Source organism: Bombus pascuorum, chromosome 8 (genome assembly GCF_905332965.1).
Source record: "Bombus pascuorum chromosome 8, iyBomPasc1.1, whole genome shotgun sequence".
In the NCBI taxonomy this organism is placed as follows: domain Eukaryota; kingdom Metazoa; phylum Arthropoda; class Insecta; order Hymenoptera; family Apidae; genus Bombus; species Bombus pascuorum.
Genome location: NC_083495.1, coordinates 9,667,828 through 9,683,995, shown reverse-complemented (window position 1 = coordinate 9,683,995; position 16,168 = coordinate 9,667,828). Strand labels below are relative to the sequence as shown.

The following is a 16,168-nucleotide window of genomic DNA, read 5'->3' as shown; positions in this document are numbered from 1 at the left end:
AAACTATACCTTTTCTTTAAATATCTGGATATTCCTTCCAAATCTTACGACACATTTATTATCCTCGAACTTATCGTTTGTACTGAATTTTACTTGAAAGTAAACCTCGCAAAGAAGTGACATGGAGATTCATAACGGATAATAAAAGAATATTTATAGAAGCATGTTTATCTTTCACTGGGAATGCATTTTACTAATTGAACAGGTGTCTTATTTATATACCTACGAATAAAAACTTCACATTTCGTAACAATTTATATTTCCAACAGTAAGTAATAGTGTTACCCGTCTAAAGCATTAAAAACATGCAATTCATTTCTAATTAAATTTTCATTTCCGTGATTTTCAGTGAAAATTTTAATGCAACGTCTTGTACTCTCAAACGAAATTATCTCTCTTTCCGCTCCAGTTGCATATATGAAATGAAGTTGCATTTATTTAAGTAGTTTCTCGAGTAGCCAATACAACGAGTACGAGAATAAAATAGAGCACAGCTTAAGCATGTAAAAACGGCGAGCTGCATCTCTCACTTGAATTTTCCTTCGAAGGATCAGACTTAGCTGTGTAAAAGGAAAGAGAAAAATTTGCAGGAGGAAAAATCGGACATAAATGGGAAAGCTTTATTTCTCTCTGGTTGCTACGATGAAGAAAGGTATAATATTGTAGTAAACACAGACTACTCAGCAATCTGGTTTATGCTCGCCTTTTTTCACTCCTCCTTCTGTCCTTTTTCTTTTGTTTCCTGCGTCCCTTATTTGCACATCGTATTGTCTTGTAAACCGAGGAAGAAATATTAACGCTTGGTTGACACTAGTTGCGAACCTGCCTTTTAACGAAGTAATGGTTTCTTCTTAAGCAAACCGTGCAGATCAGATTTTTAACAAAAAGATAAAGTAAGCGGGATATATAGTGATTTAAGCGTCTCCTTTGGTATACGAAGGTAAAATTATTCCAATTTAATGGTCTTTAATATTTAACAGATTTTTGACTTGCATATCTTTTTTATCGGTATGAGAGAATTTATAAATTCGCTGTATCCTGTATGCATATTGTTATGAACTTGGTAGAAAATGGAAATTTAAAGTTTTACTCGTAGAACAATGTCGGAAGAATGTTTCAAACAAAAACAGTTGTTTTTATATTGTAATAGGGTTCAGGTAAAATTTTAAATTCACATTTATGAAAAAACGATTAAAAATTACACCAAGACAATTATGTAATTCACTAAATATTTTGCTTGACATTGTCTGAATACAATATTTGTTAAAACAGATAGATGTACAGTAGTTTAAAAAGTCACTTACTTAATGAAGATATTATTAGTATTTTAAATAGGAATTTATTTAATTTTAATTACATCCTGCACAACACAATGTTATTCGCGTACATAATCTCTTTCTCTGTTCTTCTATTTCCCTTCGGACACGACGTACTGACGTAACATTGTATTGTGCAGGGTGAACAAGGAATTTCTCCACCTCTTTTATCTGCCTGATTTTTACACCATTTACCTTTACCTCGTGCTTTAAAACCGCCTAGAATCGCAAGTACCGCATATTTCCGCTCTATTAAACTGAAGGAACGAGCGAAGAAAATCAAGATATTAGTTTCCACTGTAAAAAGCGCAGGGACAATTTCCTGTTTGCATGGAAGCATATAGAAAGATGCATACGATCAAATAAAATTGATCGTTAGGGGAAACGAACGAAAATTAAGAGAGTGTAATAAATAATACAATAAGGCATATTTCTATTATTTAAATGAATTATAAGCAAGTCTACGTTCATTTTATTTTCTAATGAAACTCCTTACAAATAAGCACTGTTCGGTTATTAATTTTATAATTTACTTAGTTTTATAATCAAACAGAAAGAAATGTACAAAGACAACGTGTTATTTATTGTCCTAAACGTATGAATAAAAATAAAATTGTAAAAGAAACAAGATATTATTATCGAAATTATAATGTAACTCTATGCACTTTTTATTTCAAAATTACATTCTATAGGGAGTGATTATTAAAAATCATCCAAGGAGGAATAAAGGTGTCGCAATGCTTTTAGTAAACACTTATATGATTCATACACTGTTATTGCGTTTAAAATATTAAAATTCAAGACAAATACGATATACAATTTCTAATTCTATCTTTGAGTTTCTTCTTTTATACTTGCTTTCCTATCGAGTTTCCTTAGTGAGAGCCATTTATGTAAAATATGGGACAGGACATGTATGTATAAAAAGGAACATTGGTTCACTGGTATCAGCGACTCCAAATGATTCTGGTCGCGTCTTTTATTCACTCGAGTGTGATTTTCGCCTCATTTAGTCCCGGCATATAAAATATGAACGTTAAAAGGGTGATGAGATGGATAGGCATGCATTTGCAGCGCGCTTACGCTAAGCACAGCTTTACAAGTCGAATCCACATACAGAACAACTGTAGACTGCGCAAAACCCAGGCTAACAACGAATAACTTTCATCCTCGTATATGCAAAGCGAATGCATTCTGTGATCCCATAAACATGCAATCACAGCCAATGATAAAGATTGTCCCTTGAGCGTCTAGGGTGGAAAGTAGAATACCAGTTTTGAATTTAAATTCAAACATTTAAACATTTATTTCAACGTGACCATCTTGCTTCCTATAAACATCTTAATTACGTACTTTATCTCATAGTTCTGTTTATTGATCTTTTAATTAATGTGGAAAGAATAAGTGAAATGAATGAATGTATCGGGTAAAATAAACAGAAATTATGTAAAAAGATTACAAATAACAAAACTGGTGAATAAAAGAGATTTGTAAGAAAGAAATTTTTTAATACTGTCGTTATTAAATATGAAGCTAATCGAGTTTTCATGAAATTAAAATTATTTATATTTAAGTTAGTATATGTATATATTGTATATTATATAATATATATTATTTGAATTTTAAAGAGTTTCAAGACAAACAAGGCTACGTGGAAGTTCGTTCAATTTCGTATAGTAGATCAAGCATGTAAAAAAAGAGTTTAACTTTACGAATATAAAACACCACTTATTAAATACCTTAGCGAAATTTTAGAATTTACGTGAGAGACAGAAGATTAGGTTTCAGCTATGTATACCAAATTTAATCCACCGGAAGTAATTTAAGAAGACATGTTGGTCGTGTTTCTGAGAAACTAATTCTAAGCGAATTTTATACATGTACGTATATTTAGAACACAGCGCCATACATATCTAATATTTAATTTACTTTGTTTCTGTCTAATCAATATAACAAATATCTGAATTTTTCTAACTCGCTAAAAATCTCCAATATTTTCTTTATATTTAATTATTACCGCATAGTGCACTGCACCGAAAGTTAGAAAAGAACAATTAGAAAAAAAATATATATTCTACGTTTATTCTAAATATACAAAAATGTACAGAATGCACCTAATATATATAAATGCACAAAATATCTATAGTAAACTTGTCACAACGTCTAGAGAGTAAAACAAATCTCGATTTAGCGCGTGGCAGTAACGAGACTGAGAAGAGAAACAACCAACCGCTGCTTTAAAAACATATATGTAAAATCAATGTTATTGCAAATTTTCCCTCGAGATTAACGAAAAGCGGCAATTTAGAACAAGCGGAACTAAAACAATGTCCAAGCTTGGAAATGAATATACATATGCTGGTAAAATATTAACATTCGGATAAGCAGCAAATGAATAGACTGAGCTCGGAAAGCAGAGGTACGGTGATATCTTCGGCTTTCCTTTTGGATGAAAGAGGGCGGACCGGTAACACGGGAAGCAACCGCGGAGTGTATTCATGGAAATCTGTCCATCAGGGTCTAATGGAATACCACCACGACGAAAAGTGCCACGAGATATTCTTTAATGCCTTCATAAAATTCAGGCTCATAATTCCCGTTTCACTGGCACGTACACGGCTCGCACACGAGCGTGCAGACACGTGCGTACACACACGCAAAAGATTAGACCGACAACTCTCTGGCACGAGTTGCTCTCGCTCCCAGGCAAATATTCAACTCTGATGAAACTCCAGACCGAAATTCTGCTGATCCCTTCAGGGTCGGTAGTCATTACTAGGTTTACAGTAATAACGTAGCTTACAATAATAAACCTGGTGAACGAAGTTTATTTCGAGCCGCAAATCTGTTGTTTGATTCCCTTGCCACGCGGCTATGAACCCGGTAAGTTCAGGCTAATTAGCTGAAGGAACGTAGCCGGCGTTAATTGCGTCACGGGCTGTTCCGCAACAGACAATTCCCTCGTTTAGAAAAGGCTTCTGGGTAAGTGCTACTAATAGACGTTTGAGTTATACGAGGCAACGCGTTCGATAAAAGTTGGATCGAATGATTGTTCCGACAATTTCTCTGTCTAGCTGCATATAATCATGAAGTAGTAAAATAATATCGAAGACAAGTGCTAAAATGCTAGATCCGACATAAAAATAATGTATAATGGGGATTATTTCGCCATTATGTGATGGTGCCTCGCATATGTTTAATTGTTAAAATAAAATTTTTAATGGATAATGTCACATTCTCGTTATTGCCACGTATACTTGAATTTCACTAATTAATATCTATTAATGCATAAAACTTGATTCTTCTTTTGACATGAATATAAAATTTGAGATTTATCATACATGTAAAAGCGAAATACAAACGGGAAAGAAAACAGTTCGCAGCATATAGAGCCAACACATATTTCAAAACCTTATTGATTCCTGTTACGACACTAACAGTGCAACTACAGTAATTTGTGTTATTTGTATGTGTTTGCCACAGGCTATCATCGCATGAAAACGAATAATGTTTATACAAGTCACAAGTTTTATCGGTAAACTCTTCTCGACACCTAAACGCTCGTTTCCTTTTCAAAATGACTATTTTTCAGAAAAAAATTTTGTCTGAAAGGGTACTCACTCTAAGGGTCTCCAACTGGGAGCGTACGTACTCAGCTCGGCTGGCAATGTCGGGAATTGCCACAGGAAACGAACCCATGTACTGTAACGAGAAAAATGTTGCTTTATTATTTTGTGTTTATTAGTATTTTTGAAAACTAGGAAAGCATTACAATATCTATAATTATGCAAATAACATATAGCATATTAAGGAAGCAAATTAATTCGTCATAGTATTGGTATTAATTCGATATGTTACTGTTTTCGCGTTTACGTAACACGTTATTCCGAAAATGTTAAAATTCGATTTTTATCAAAAAATAAAGTAATTCTCAGATTAATTGGGACGACTAATTAGTAATAAATATAGCGAATGATATTTGATCATCGAATTCGATAAATTATCTATTCCTATTTTTTCATTTAAATTGATCTCAGATTATTAGAACTCGTTAATTATGTAACAGCCTATATTTTATCTCACTAATTGCCTCCTGCGGTACCGTACAAATTGATAGCCCCCCGAGAGAACTAAATTACCGAAATATGATTTTTACGAGCTTTTAATCTGCTGTTTTACCTCGATTACAAGTAGTATCTTTATACTAATTTCTGGTGAATTACTCTCGGCTATTATCGTTATGATACAGATGCGTGCGTTCGAATAAACTTCTTTTTATATTTCCGTTACGATTTTCACTCGTTTTACGCGATAATCCATAAAATAAAATCTTTTTTATTTTCATGCATGATGCTCACCTTATTAATTATTCGTACGAAAAGTAAGAAGAAAAGAAGTTTGATTACTTTATACGAATATTTTTTCAAGTACATTTCGCATATTTTCGATTATGCAATAGAGGTCAAGTATTTCTGAACGATACGTTCTAACTTTGTTAGAAACTCTACAACTACTTAACATTAAAATCAACGAAGAACATCTCTCTTTCGCTCCACGTGGAAAACTTAAATGTTACTTCCCACATCAAATTAGAGCAGCGCAGGCAAAGTTCATTTCTCCAGGGCTACACTGCTGCAAACGATTGCTCGCCACGGTAAAGTGGAATAGGAGGTATAGTGTGATTGCTATGGCACGAGGTTTGAAGACTAAGGCGAGGTTTCGAAATTATACGGTACTTGATTTTCTGGCCAAAGGTAGTCAATGGGTGTCCGAATTGTTGGGCCAGTTTCTCGAGAACGATATACAAGGGTCGATTGTTCGCCACGAAGTCACGAATTTCCTGCGAGCTACAATGTTTCAGCAAAATAGTTGGCGCTCAACGATGATCTAATTACCGAGTTTCGACAACGATGTATTTCAGAGGCTAACGCACTTTCGTACAAACTGAAATTACATACTTCTGAAACAAGTGCAGGGACACAAGTAACTTTAATTCGAGATAAGCAAAAGCCAGAAACGTTCAATTTTACTACCTTCTCCGTTATATATAAAAAATTTCTTTCTTTTGTTTTACATTAATTATTTTTCGTATAAAAGTTAATGAAACTCACACAGATTAGTTGTTTAAAACGAATAAAATTATCTAAATAACTATCCGGATGAAAAAGAATCATTCTAATAAATAGAAAGACATATATTTGGCAATGTACATTTTAAGCAAAGCTATTTCAAAATATTATACGCCGAAAGGGAAAAATAATTGTACGTTATTATAATCTCAGCTTAAATTTATTATATTTATCTACTGTCATCGAAAGTAAATGTTATAATATATCGATAGATATACAATTACTAATACATAAACCTTCCATATTATGCTTCTAAAATTTTTTAAAAATCTTTAAAAAATAAATCATTTCGATAACAAACTAGTAATCGATATTATACCACAACGTTTAAAAAGACTGATTTATTAATAATAATCCACTTCACCCCTCAAAGTTTAATGCTTTCGGCAAGTATAATACTTTCTCAATTTCTGCCAAATATTTCTTCGTATTTAGTAGGGGTTGAAGAGGTCGAATTAGCGAGGAAAACATGAGGGTTGGAATACCAGAAAAGTTCAGCACAATTTCGTGTGTCCTTCGAAGGTATCCTCTTTGTTGATCAAACACGCTTCTTGATGATTATACGGTCGATAAAAATAGCGACCCCTCTTCTAAGGACAATAAATAAAACTGGCCAGAGGGTAAATTGCAGAAATGTAATAAGAAACGATAATTAATACAATTTCGTATCTACAGTCTGTTCTTGACAATACATATGTTGCCTTCGTAATTGAGCATACCATGTTGATAAATTACATCGCCGCTGACATTCGACAATTTTAGTTCATTCAGTCTACAACGCAATAAAACTTCGATTACCGGAACACTAGTTAATGAAACTATCGATTATCGAAACATCGATCAATGAGAAATTTCGAAGTGACTTTTAGCAAGAAATATTGGAAAGGATAAATATTAAAAAAAATTGCTATATTCTTATTCGTATAAATGTAATTACGAATGTAAACATTTGTAGAATAGTTCAGCATAAATGAAGCTTCTCTCACGTGAAAACAAAGTTACTGACATCCGATAGAGGTACGTTTTATATGAAAATCGTTTATTAACGTATAGAATTATCGATAATAAGAATATGTTCAGTAATGAACGTAATAAAAACTTAAATTAACAACAAACTAAGTATCAATTAACGTTTATAAAAAATATACGAATCTTATGTTTTTAATATCGTTTAAAAATACATTCGTAGGAAAAAGCGTAGCCGAACGTTACGGTGAAAAAATCCATTTGCACAGATTTAACGTTTGATATCAGTCGTTGGAATTACCGAAATTCTTCTCATTGTGTTTTATTGTTTCAGAACCTTCAATAAATAAAACATTCGAAGGTGGACCAATGTACATTTTTTTTTGCTTGTTGCGCGAAATATAAAAATATGAAGATACGAAGATTGGAATAACGTTTGTAGAGATAAAATAAATGTCCTTATAATATCGCTCTGTACGCCGTGCAATACGCAGATAATCGATCGAAATTGAATTTCATACAAATTTAATATCGCTCGTATTATTTCGTTTACAAAAATGAATTTGTTATGGAATGGTTTCACCAACGGATCAATAACTCTCCAACGTGTACACGGTATAGACTCATTAAAATGAGAAAATATTAAATATATCGAAGGAACGTTATACCCAGAAGACGAAAGCACGGTTGCTGGATTTAATTGCAACACGTGCAGTACATATAATTTGCGTTTCTATCGTGATTTCCATGTCTGAAAATCTTTTCTCCGAACGCGAGCGGCGCGGCATTTCGATTCAGATACTCGTGCCGCAAAATAATCCCTGCTTTAATCCCCCCGGATGATTCTCATTGTTGTTTCATCGAACTTCTCTCCGGGAGGATCTCCTCTCGGAATCACAGGGATTTTCCAGAAATATTATGCCTCTCTCCATATAGCGGAAGCGACCTCTGAAAATTCCGTGCAATATCGGATGCACCAAACACAAATAATAATAATAATCGTGATTGATATTTCTATGTAGATACGATACGAAGTCGTATACGCATACGAGAGTAGTATATGAAACTGTTCTTTCGTTACGTTAGTCCTACTACGCATATGTTTTATCTCGCTGTACAGGGTGCGCCGTTAGAATCCGGACAAAAGAAGTTTTGTGCAGAAAGTTGTTTATTTAAGTCAATACACAAAAACACATGAAAATGTTGTTATATCTCATTTAAAGGGTCCTTGCTGAGAACTTTTATTCTATGTAACCACCCTCTGCCTCTATGACCTGCTCTATTCTTGCTCTAAAGCGCGAGCACGCTGACTTCAACTGGTCGCGTTTAATTGTCGCGAATTCTGACTCGATAGCAGCTCGTAGGGAGTTGACGTTGGGGTGCCTGCATTTATTAGTTTGTCTCTCGATAACGCCCCACACGTAATAGTCCAATGGGTTTAGGTCGGGACTGTTAGGAGGCCAGAAATCTTTCGACCAAAACATGTCCACATTGTCAGAGAGCCAATTTTGAACAAGATGACTTGTGTGAGCAGGTGCGCCATCTTGTTGAAATAAATACGGCCTTCCAGAAGCCGTAATTTCCATCCACGGCTTTATTACTGTCTTCAGGACCTCCAAATAAACCTCCTTTGTGATTCTTTCGCCTTTTTGGAAGAAGTGCGGAGGCATGACGTCGCCCTCACTTGAGACAACGCTGAACTTTTCTCGCCGGAGAAGGAGAACCCTTCTCGAACCACTCTGAGGCTGCGTATCTCTTAGCAATGTCGTATACCGTCGATCTTGGGTAGCTAAAGAATTTTATAATTTCGACCGGCGTTCTCCCGGCGCGAAGACTTTCTATAATCGCCGCTCTTCTATCGTATTCCGGGTTTTGCTTAACGAGTTCTGTCATTTTGAGGTTATAGAAGACTTATTGACATATTTAACTAACTTCAGAGTCAATCAGCACAAACATCTGAATTCTAATATGGTGGGAACTACAAATTGAATTCTGTCCGAATTCTAACGGCGCACCCTGTATATCGGCATAGTATAGGGGACAGCATTGAGAACGTATCGAAGGATTTCTTGTATAGAAGTCACATAATAATTCATGATAATATGGAATTTAAGGATACTGGAAAGCTAAGAAGGAAAAGTATATGATTTATTTAATAGAATTTTCTTGTTTCTATGGCATAAATACGGAATACTTTTGAAAAATGGAATATGATGTATAAGGAGTTGAGATTTGTGTAAAAATAAGGTAGATAGTTTAACAAACGTTACGTTTCTCTGACAAAAGTTTTCATCTCTTTTTACATTTCAGTGCACTTGATTGCAATTCTTTTTATTCCATACAAACTTCAAAACATGAAACAAAGTACGGAAATACACTGACAAATTAACTTTATAAATAAACGTTTTACTTTGTCCGATACATAGCTTAAGGCACTTGAAAACAACGGTACAACAGCAATTGTATTTAAAGTATAATAGATACTTAAAACTTTGCTAAAGATAAATATCAAATTTGTCAAACAAATTTAGGTTAATAACATTTTAACGAGAACCGAATCCAAATGTAGTATAAATTTCGTTTGTAAAGCGTTAATAATATTCGGAAATTTTTTAATAAAGTGTAACCGGTTTCAATAAATTTTGTAATAAACGTGACGCTTGTAAACTCGTGTACCAAGGGACAATTTATCAATGTGATCGTCGTATTAAATTAAACAACGAAAATTGCCAAGGATTTGGAAAAATTGCAGGTGTCTTTTGCTTTTTTTCTATTCGCGTACCGATCAATTTTATTTTTAGAAAACCTGTTGAAGACAGCGAAATAGACCAATTGAGCCATAATACGGCTACGGAATTTAAATTCTGTGCCGCAAAGTCAGCAAACAATGAACACGGCACTTTGCGACCTAACGAGGATAGAGACTAATAAATGTCAAATATTTTATCCACTTTATCAGTTTATATGAATTTCAATCTCATAATTATCATCCCATTATTGATTGGTCTCTAGAAGAGTCCTTCATGAATTTGCAATTGAATTTTATCTTCTTTTCCTGCCTAATACGCTCTTTGCATTATCGCAGCTTGAATTTGAACGATTTTGTTACCTAAAAGATATACATGTACTTATGTTTCTTTTATCTCTATTCTATTGCTTAATTTTCTTCGACGATTCTAATTTCCTAATACTTACAGTTTTGAATTTTGATTCTAAATGCCACTTTACATTCGATAAAGAAGATTGTACTTTCTTGTGCCACTTATGTTATGTTTTATATTAACGTTATTTTCGTAATATGTTTTCGTAATATACACGTTCTATCCGTAAGAAACTTTGTAATTTATATTCTAATGATGTCATCACATATTCGTTACCCTGCGATTTATAAATGCGCATGATATGTAAGAAAAGAAACGTGCTTTCTCAATTTTGAAATATATTTAAACATAATTCAGATTTTTAAATCGATGACTGTATCTTAAGAAAAAGAACAGACACACGATTATTTAGAGGTTCAAATGATTATACAAATTGTATATTAATCCTGTCAAACAATACATTGACTAGGATCAATAAAAGATTCTATAAAAAGAAAACAATTGTGTTCTAGCATATTAAAGCTGCAAATGCTTTCGTAGAATTACTGTCTGTGTGCTGGGTCGAATGTATTAATGGCCAACGGTCTCGCGATAAGGCCAAAAACGATCAATGGATTACCATAATCGTAGAATTCAAGATCTCATTCGTGTTATCTTTACTCACGATCAGTCTTGTCAGATTTCCAACAACGGTTATGATTATTATACCCCCGCAAATATTTCATAAATTTTACTCGCACCAAGTACAGCAGTTCTACATGATATCGATACGGAATCATTTTCGTAATAGCACTGACACACGATAGCAGTAATTTCACGGAAAAAGGAGGGAAAAACTCAGGTAGAATTATGACAAGATGAAAGATAAAAATATGATTAATTAATTCAAACTAGATTCATACTAATTTTCAGTATACACAAAACGAATACAAACACACTAATTAAAACGATTTTAAATAATCGGTTATTTATTGGTATTGAATGATCGATTGTGATACATGATTGTACTGAATACACTCGAGTCTATTTATAATAAAAACTAAAAGACTTTTACTACAGTGATTTTTATAATACTTTTTTAAAATGCATTTAAAATTTCTTCGAAATATTAACTTTTACGACTTTTAAAAAATCATCGAAATCGGTGCTAGGGCTAAACTTCCAAATGATTAATTAATTTATTCTCCACAATTATTTTTTACTTTTAAAATCCAAATTTGAATTTAAATCTTGAAATTGAACATGATTTTGACATAAAGATAAACTTATTTAACTCATGTGTTTATGCACGTAATTACTTCTTGAAATACTCAATCAACATTATTACGTATATGATTACTGTATTAGGGTAATTTGTCAATTAAGTTAATCTTGCTAGATTCGATTATACTTTTCCACGAATATAATTATTTCATAGAAACGAAGGAGAAAAGAATGTGTTCTTGGTACCATATAAAGAAGATTCATGTTAAATTAGGGGTGGCAGTCCCATTGTGACAATCAAAGCTAAACTGATTACATTAATTAGAATTATTAACGGATGAGGTCATTCCTTTGTTTAGCTATCTCTTCTTAAAAGTATAGCCTCTTCCTAGAAGGATAACAAACAAGAATAAGATAATTATTCTCTTCTTACAAGCATGACATAACTATAGTTAGGGACATAATAAATTCTCTTTTAATAATGATCTAATACAACGTTAATTCGAACATAGTTTCATTATATGAGATAAGAATAAATAATCCTTAAAAGTTGTACTTTATCATTCATAGACTCGTATATACTTTTACTAATTTTTACATAGCTATTTGCAGTGATTAGTTAATTTGACACAGTCTTGCTTTATTACTCGTTTTACTATTTTACTACAGGCTATGAAAGGCGATTGTCGACAAGACGCGCAACATGTATTGAGCCTATTCAGTAATGTGAAATTAGTCTTCTCCATGCGTGTAATGAGGACGCAAACTTCAATCGGAAATGAAAATAGATTTTACTTTTCAGACGTTGATTTTCGAATGAATGTTATATCTCTCGCACGTATATATTTGCAAAATCGTTGTCTCTTATATTGTTAATATACAGAGATTTAGAATTATCGTCATACTAAGAATATTGCTATTAGATTGAGCAATAAATCCATTCGCACCTTGAAGAGTACTATAAAAACGTCTTTTATTTAAAAAAACGCGATTGAATTGATTACTCAATCGAATATAATAAGTTATATACTTGTACTTTTAAATAACTTTTAATACACAATTAACATGGTAAAATATCTTCGCTATTAGTATTATAATATTACCAGCAGTTTTGGAAATTACATACAGTTCAAACCATACGTTTACTTCGCATAAGAATAACAATTTTAGAAACATGATGTACAAGTTTTGTTAAACATTTTCACATTGTAATATCCATTTCAGAGTTCTATTATATTACATTATACTACTATATAATTCTTCATAGAACTTCATAGGGCATTCCAAAGAATTTATCATCAATCAATGTGTATCTACTGTGCCCTAAGTACAACATCCTTAAGGGCTGCTATAAATTATAAGCAATTTTCTTTCAGCCTCTGATCCTTTCTATATATGAATCTGACAAATAGATGTGCAGAATAAAAATAGAAAGAGTGACAGAAGCAGATAAACAACGAAGAAGGCAAATAGACATATGCACGCGCTGTTAGACAGACAAGACAGAGAAAGAAACGATGAATGGAAAAAGGAAGTGTACGATAGACGTTGCTATGGAACAGAAAAAGCTGTTGTACGTGAGTTATGGCATACTCTCAGGATGCGTATCGCACATTATGAATCATGTATGTTTTTTTTAGTTTTCTCAAGGCGTATACTTCTATCATACTTTGCTATTTCAATCCGTCTGCTGAACCTGTTAATATGTAATACGTAGAGCGACGTGAAATCTCGGTTGTTACCTCGATTAACGGAACAAGCTTTTACTAGGAAATTTAATGGAAAAGTCGGGAATGATTCCCTGTAAGAAAAATTAAAAAACCAGATGAAAATTGAAAGAAATTACACATTTTTACCTAAATGTTTTGTTTCCTGCTTAACATTAACATTTACAAAATAATTCAAAATAATATCCGAACATCGTGTGTCATAATTAGTTTGGATAATCAAGTTCCTACTGCATCTCCGATATTTAAACGTTACTGGCAATTAGAGAATACCATCGAGATATAATTAGAAATTACACGTGTTTAATGAATAAGTTAATTCAAGATTAATTAAGATTTTCAGTAGTGTTTTACTCCATTCATAAACTAGAAACATCAGTTTCATGATAAAATATCAAAATATTAAAATATTCTTTCAAGTACAAGGCGTTTCGTTTAAACTGTTCCAAATTTCAATCAACAAATAACGAACAGGAGTAAAGGAGAACTGGAGGAACATTGCCTTGAAGAACGCCATAAAATATCTGGCAAATAATTTTAATTTCCTAAACCCACATATTAGTTTAAAAACCGGTAGCCCCAATGGTCGTAACTATACGTAATATGAAAAGCATAAATCAGGCAACCACAATTTCGGCTACAATTTATATTCGTCGTTTAACACGCCCTTAAGACTAACCTGTACGTTTACCTAATAATTCAACGAGATAATAAATTCCATCGCCTCCCTTTCTGGCCACGCACTCTTCCGAAGAAAGGATAACAGCGTGAAAACGAACGCGGCAAACGAACTCTCCAGCCGAATTAATTGAAGCAGATTGCAACGAACTGCGAACAGTTCGTTCTTTCGTTTTCGAATGCACCCCAAAATTCACGTGTTTCCTAATTTGTACGACTGTATCGGATGTTTCGGGGAAATGGAAACACTTCGAACGCCTACCTGTACACCGTTGAATATTTTCAGAGTGGCCTCCGGCATCTTGACGGCTACGTCCCCAGCCTCTTCTTCCTCCTTTCCACCCATGGATGTTTCAATTATCCCTGTCTATTCGGTCTTTTAATTGCATATTTCGTTAATTGCTCGCCGTCTCGTTCGCCACCGATCAACCACCTGTCCAACGCGTGACGTGCGGAAGTAATCGTTCTTTTTCCGGTTTCTCATTGTTACAATCACATACAAATAGCCAAATCACTAAACACGTATAAAATTTCTGAACTTTACTTAACTAACACGTTATTCAACAGGCTAACGAATGACTCAATCCTTTAATCGCGAAATATTTAAAATTACATCCTTGTCATTGGATTTTTAATCACTCGCGATATTTATGTAAGAAAAAAATTGTGTTACTTAAACGTTTGATCGTTAGACCATTAACTTGCATAGTGTACAAACTTAATTTTCTCTGGACATTGAAAAAAAAAAAAATGCCTTTCATAAGACGAAACGTACATTACAAATCTTGAATAATATTGCGACAGAGTTCCGCGTTAACACTTATCGCTATCACGCGATATCTTGGAAACTGACGCGATCTTGAAATTTATAGTAACGCACATATTCGTTTAACGAAGATTAATCTACGAGGACGATGTTTTCCCTTTATTTTTTTTTTTTTTTTTTTTTTTTTGCTATCGTTTCTTTCCTGCAGCGAAAGAAACTTCTGGAGAGAAACTTGGTCACTTTCACCGGCCACTTTTGCACAACGATTCGTTCAATTTTGCGAAATCATAAAGGAGTCCCGCGTTGCCGTGCGCTCCGCGGAGGTATGCACCGTGGTCACTAATCACTGTCACTTTCGTCTAAACATGCCCGGCGAACGCTCTGTTCCACGCCACTTCTACGCCGCAGAGACCTACGCGATCACTTTCGTGTCATTAATCCTGCTGACCACGAAAACTAGTTTCGAGAAACGCGTTCAGGCGTTTCGCAAGTGGACTTGAACGTAGTCAAGTGAACAGCTGCAACAAACTATTCGCGATATTTGAAAACATCGAACGTCAGTCCTAATCTACTTTCGATTAATTGATTCCAGTGAACGGTCGAGTTCAATAAGCAAAGAGACGAAATAACTTATGGCTGGTTCATGTCGTATCATTGCGAACTTTATCACTCATGCTCCTTCTACCGAGTATCGTAATTTTCTGTTACAGTCGTATTGCACTACTTCGCCTAAAAACCAATTGGAATTTTAAGAGTCGAGTAAAATTATGCTTGCCTGCATCGAAGTTGATATTGTTACGAGTAAGATCGAGACAGAAACGAGAGGCTAAATGTGGTATCCACTCGTATCGGAGTCGAAGGGGCAACGAAGCAATGAATCACGTTCGAAAATGGCCCGACACGCTCCAAATTGCTCCCGGTAGGTGTTGTTTCAGGCAAAAAGTATGCGCGTTTCCTTCGAGCCTCGTTTCGAGGTGGGTTTGTTACGTTATCACCGGTGAAATTGCATCCCCGGCACATTTGCTGGCAGGCATACTTCGTCGCGCTTACCGAACTCGGTCACGTCGCAACTGTTGACATTTTCGTGTTCTTAGTCTTGGGAGTCGTGACGAAGAATCTTGACGCAGGATGGCCGGAACGTTGTGTAAAACGTGAACAGCATTCGAACTGACCCCGATACATTTTGTAACGAGAGATTCGCGGGTGCATCAATAAGGTCTCGCCTCTGGATCTTCGATCATTCGCAACAAGATTTCTATCTCGCGTTCGTTCCGACTGTTTC

At 34.2% G+C, this 16,168-nt stretch overlaps 1 protein-coding gene across 4 annotated transcripts in view; it reads right to left on the bottom strand.

The window, feature by feature from the left end:
• Window positions 1–16,168, bottom strand: part of LOC132909768 (EGFR adapter protein-like) — a 288,420-nt gene that overhangs the window by 258,966 nt on the left and 13,286 nt on the right. For 2 of the 4 annotated variants that reach the window (XM_060964811.1, XM_060964810.1), the window contains exon 2: window positions 4,938–5,018. In XM_060964811.1, the coding sequence (XP_060820794.1) occupies window positions 4,938–5,018 (81 nt within the window). Of the gene's footprint in view, window positions 1–4,937; window positions 5,019–14,382; window positions 14,798–16,168 lie in introns of those variants that run through there. The other 2 variants (XM_060964813.1, XM_060964809.1) reach the window with 2 other exon arrangements.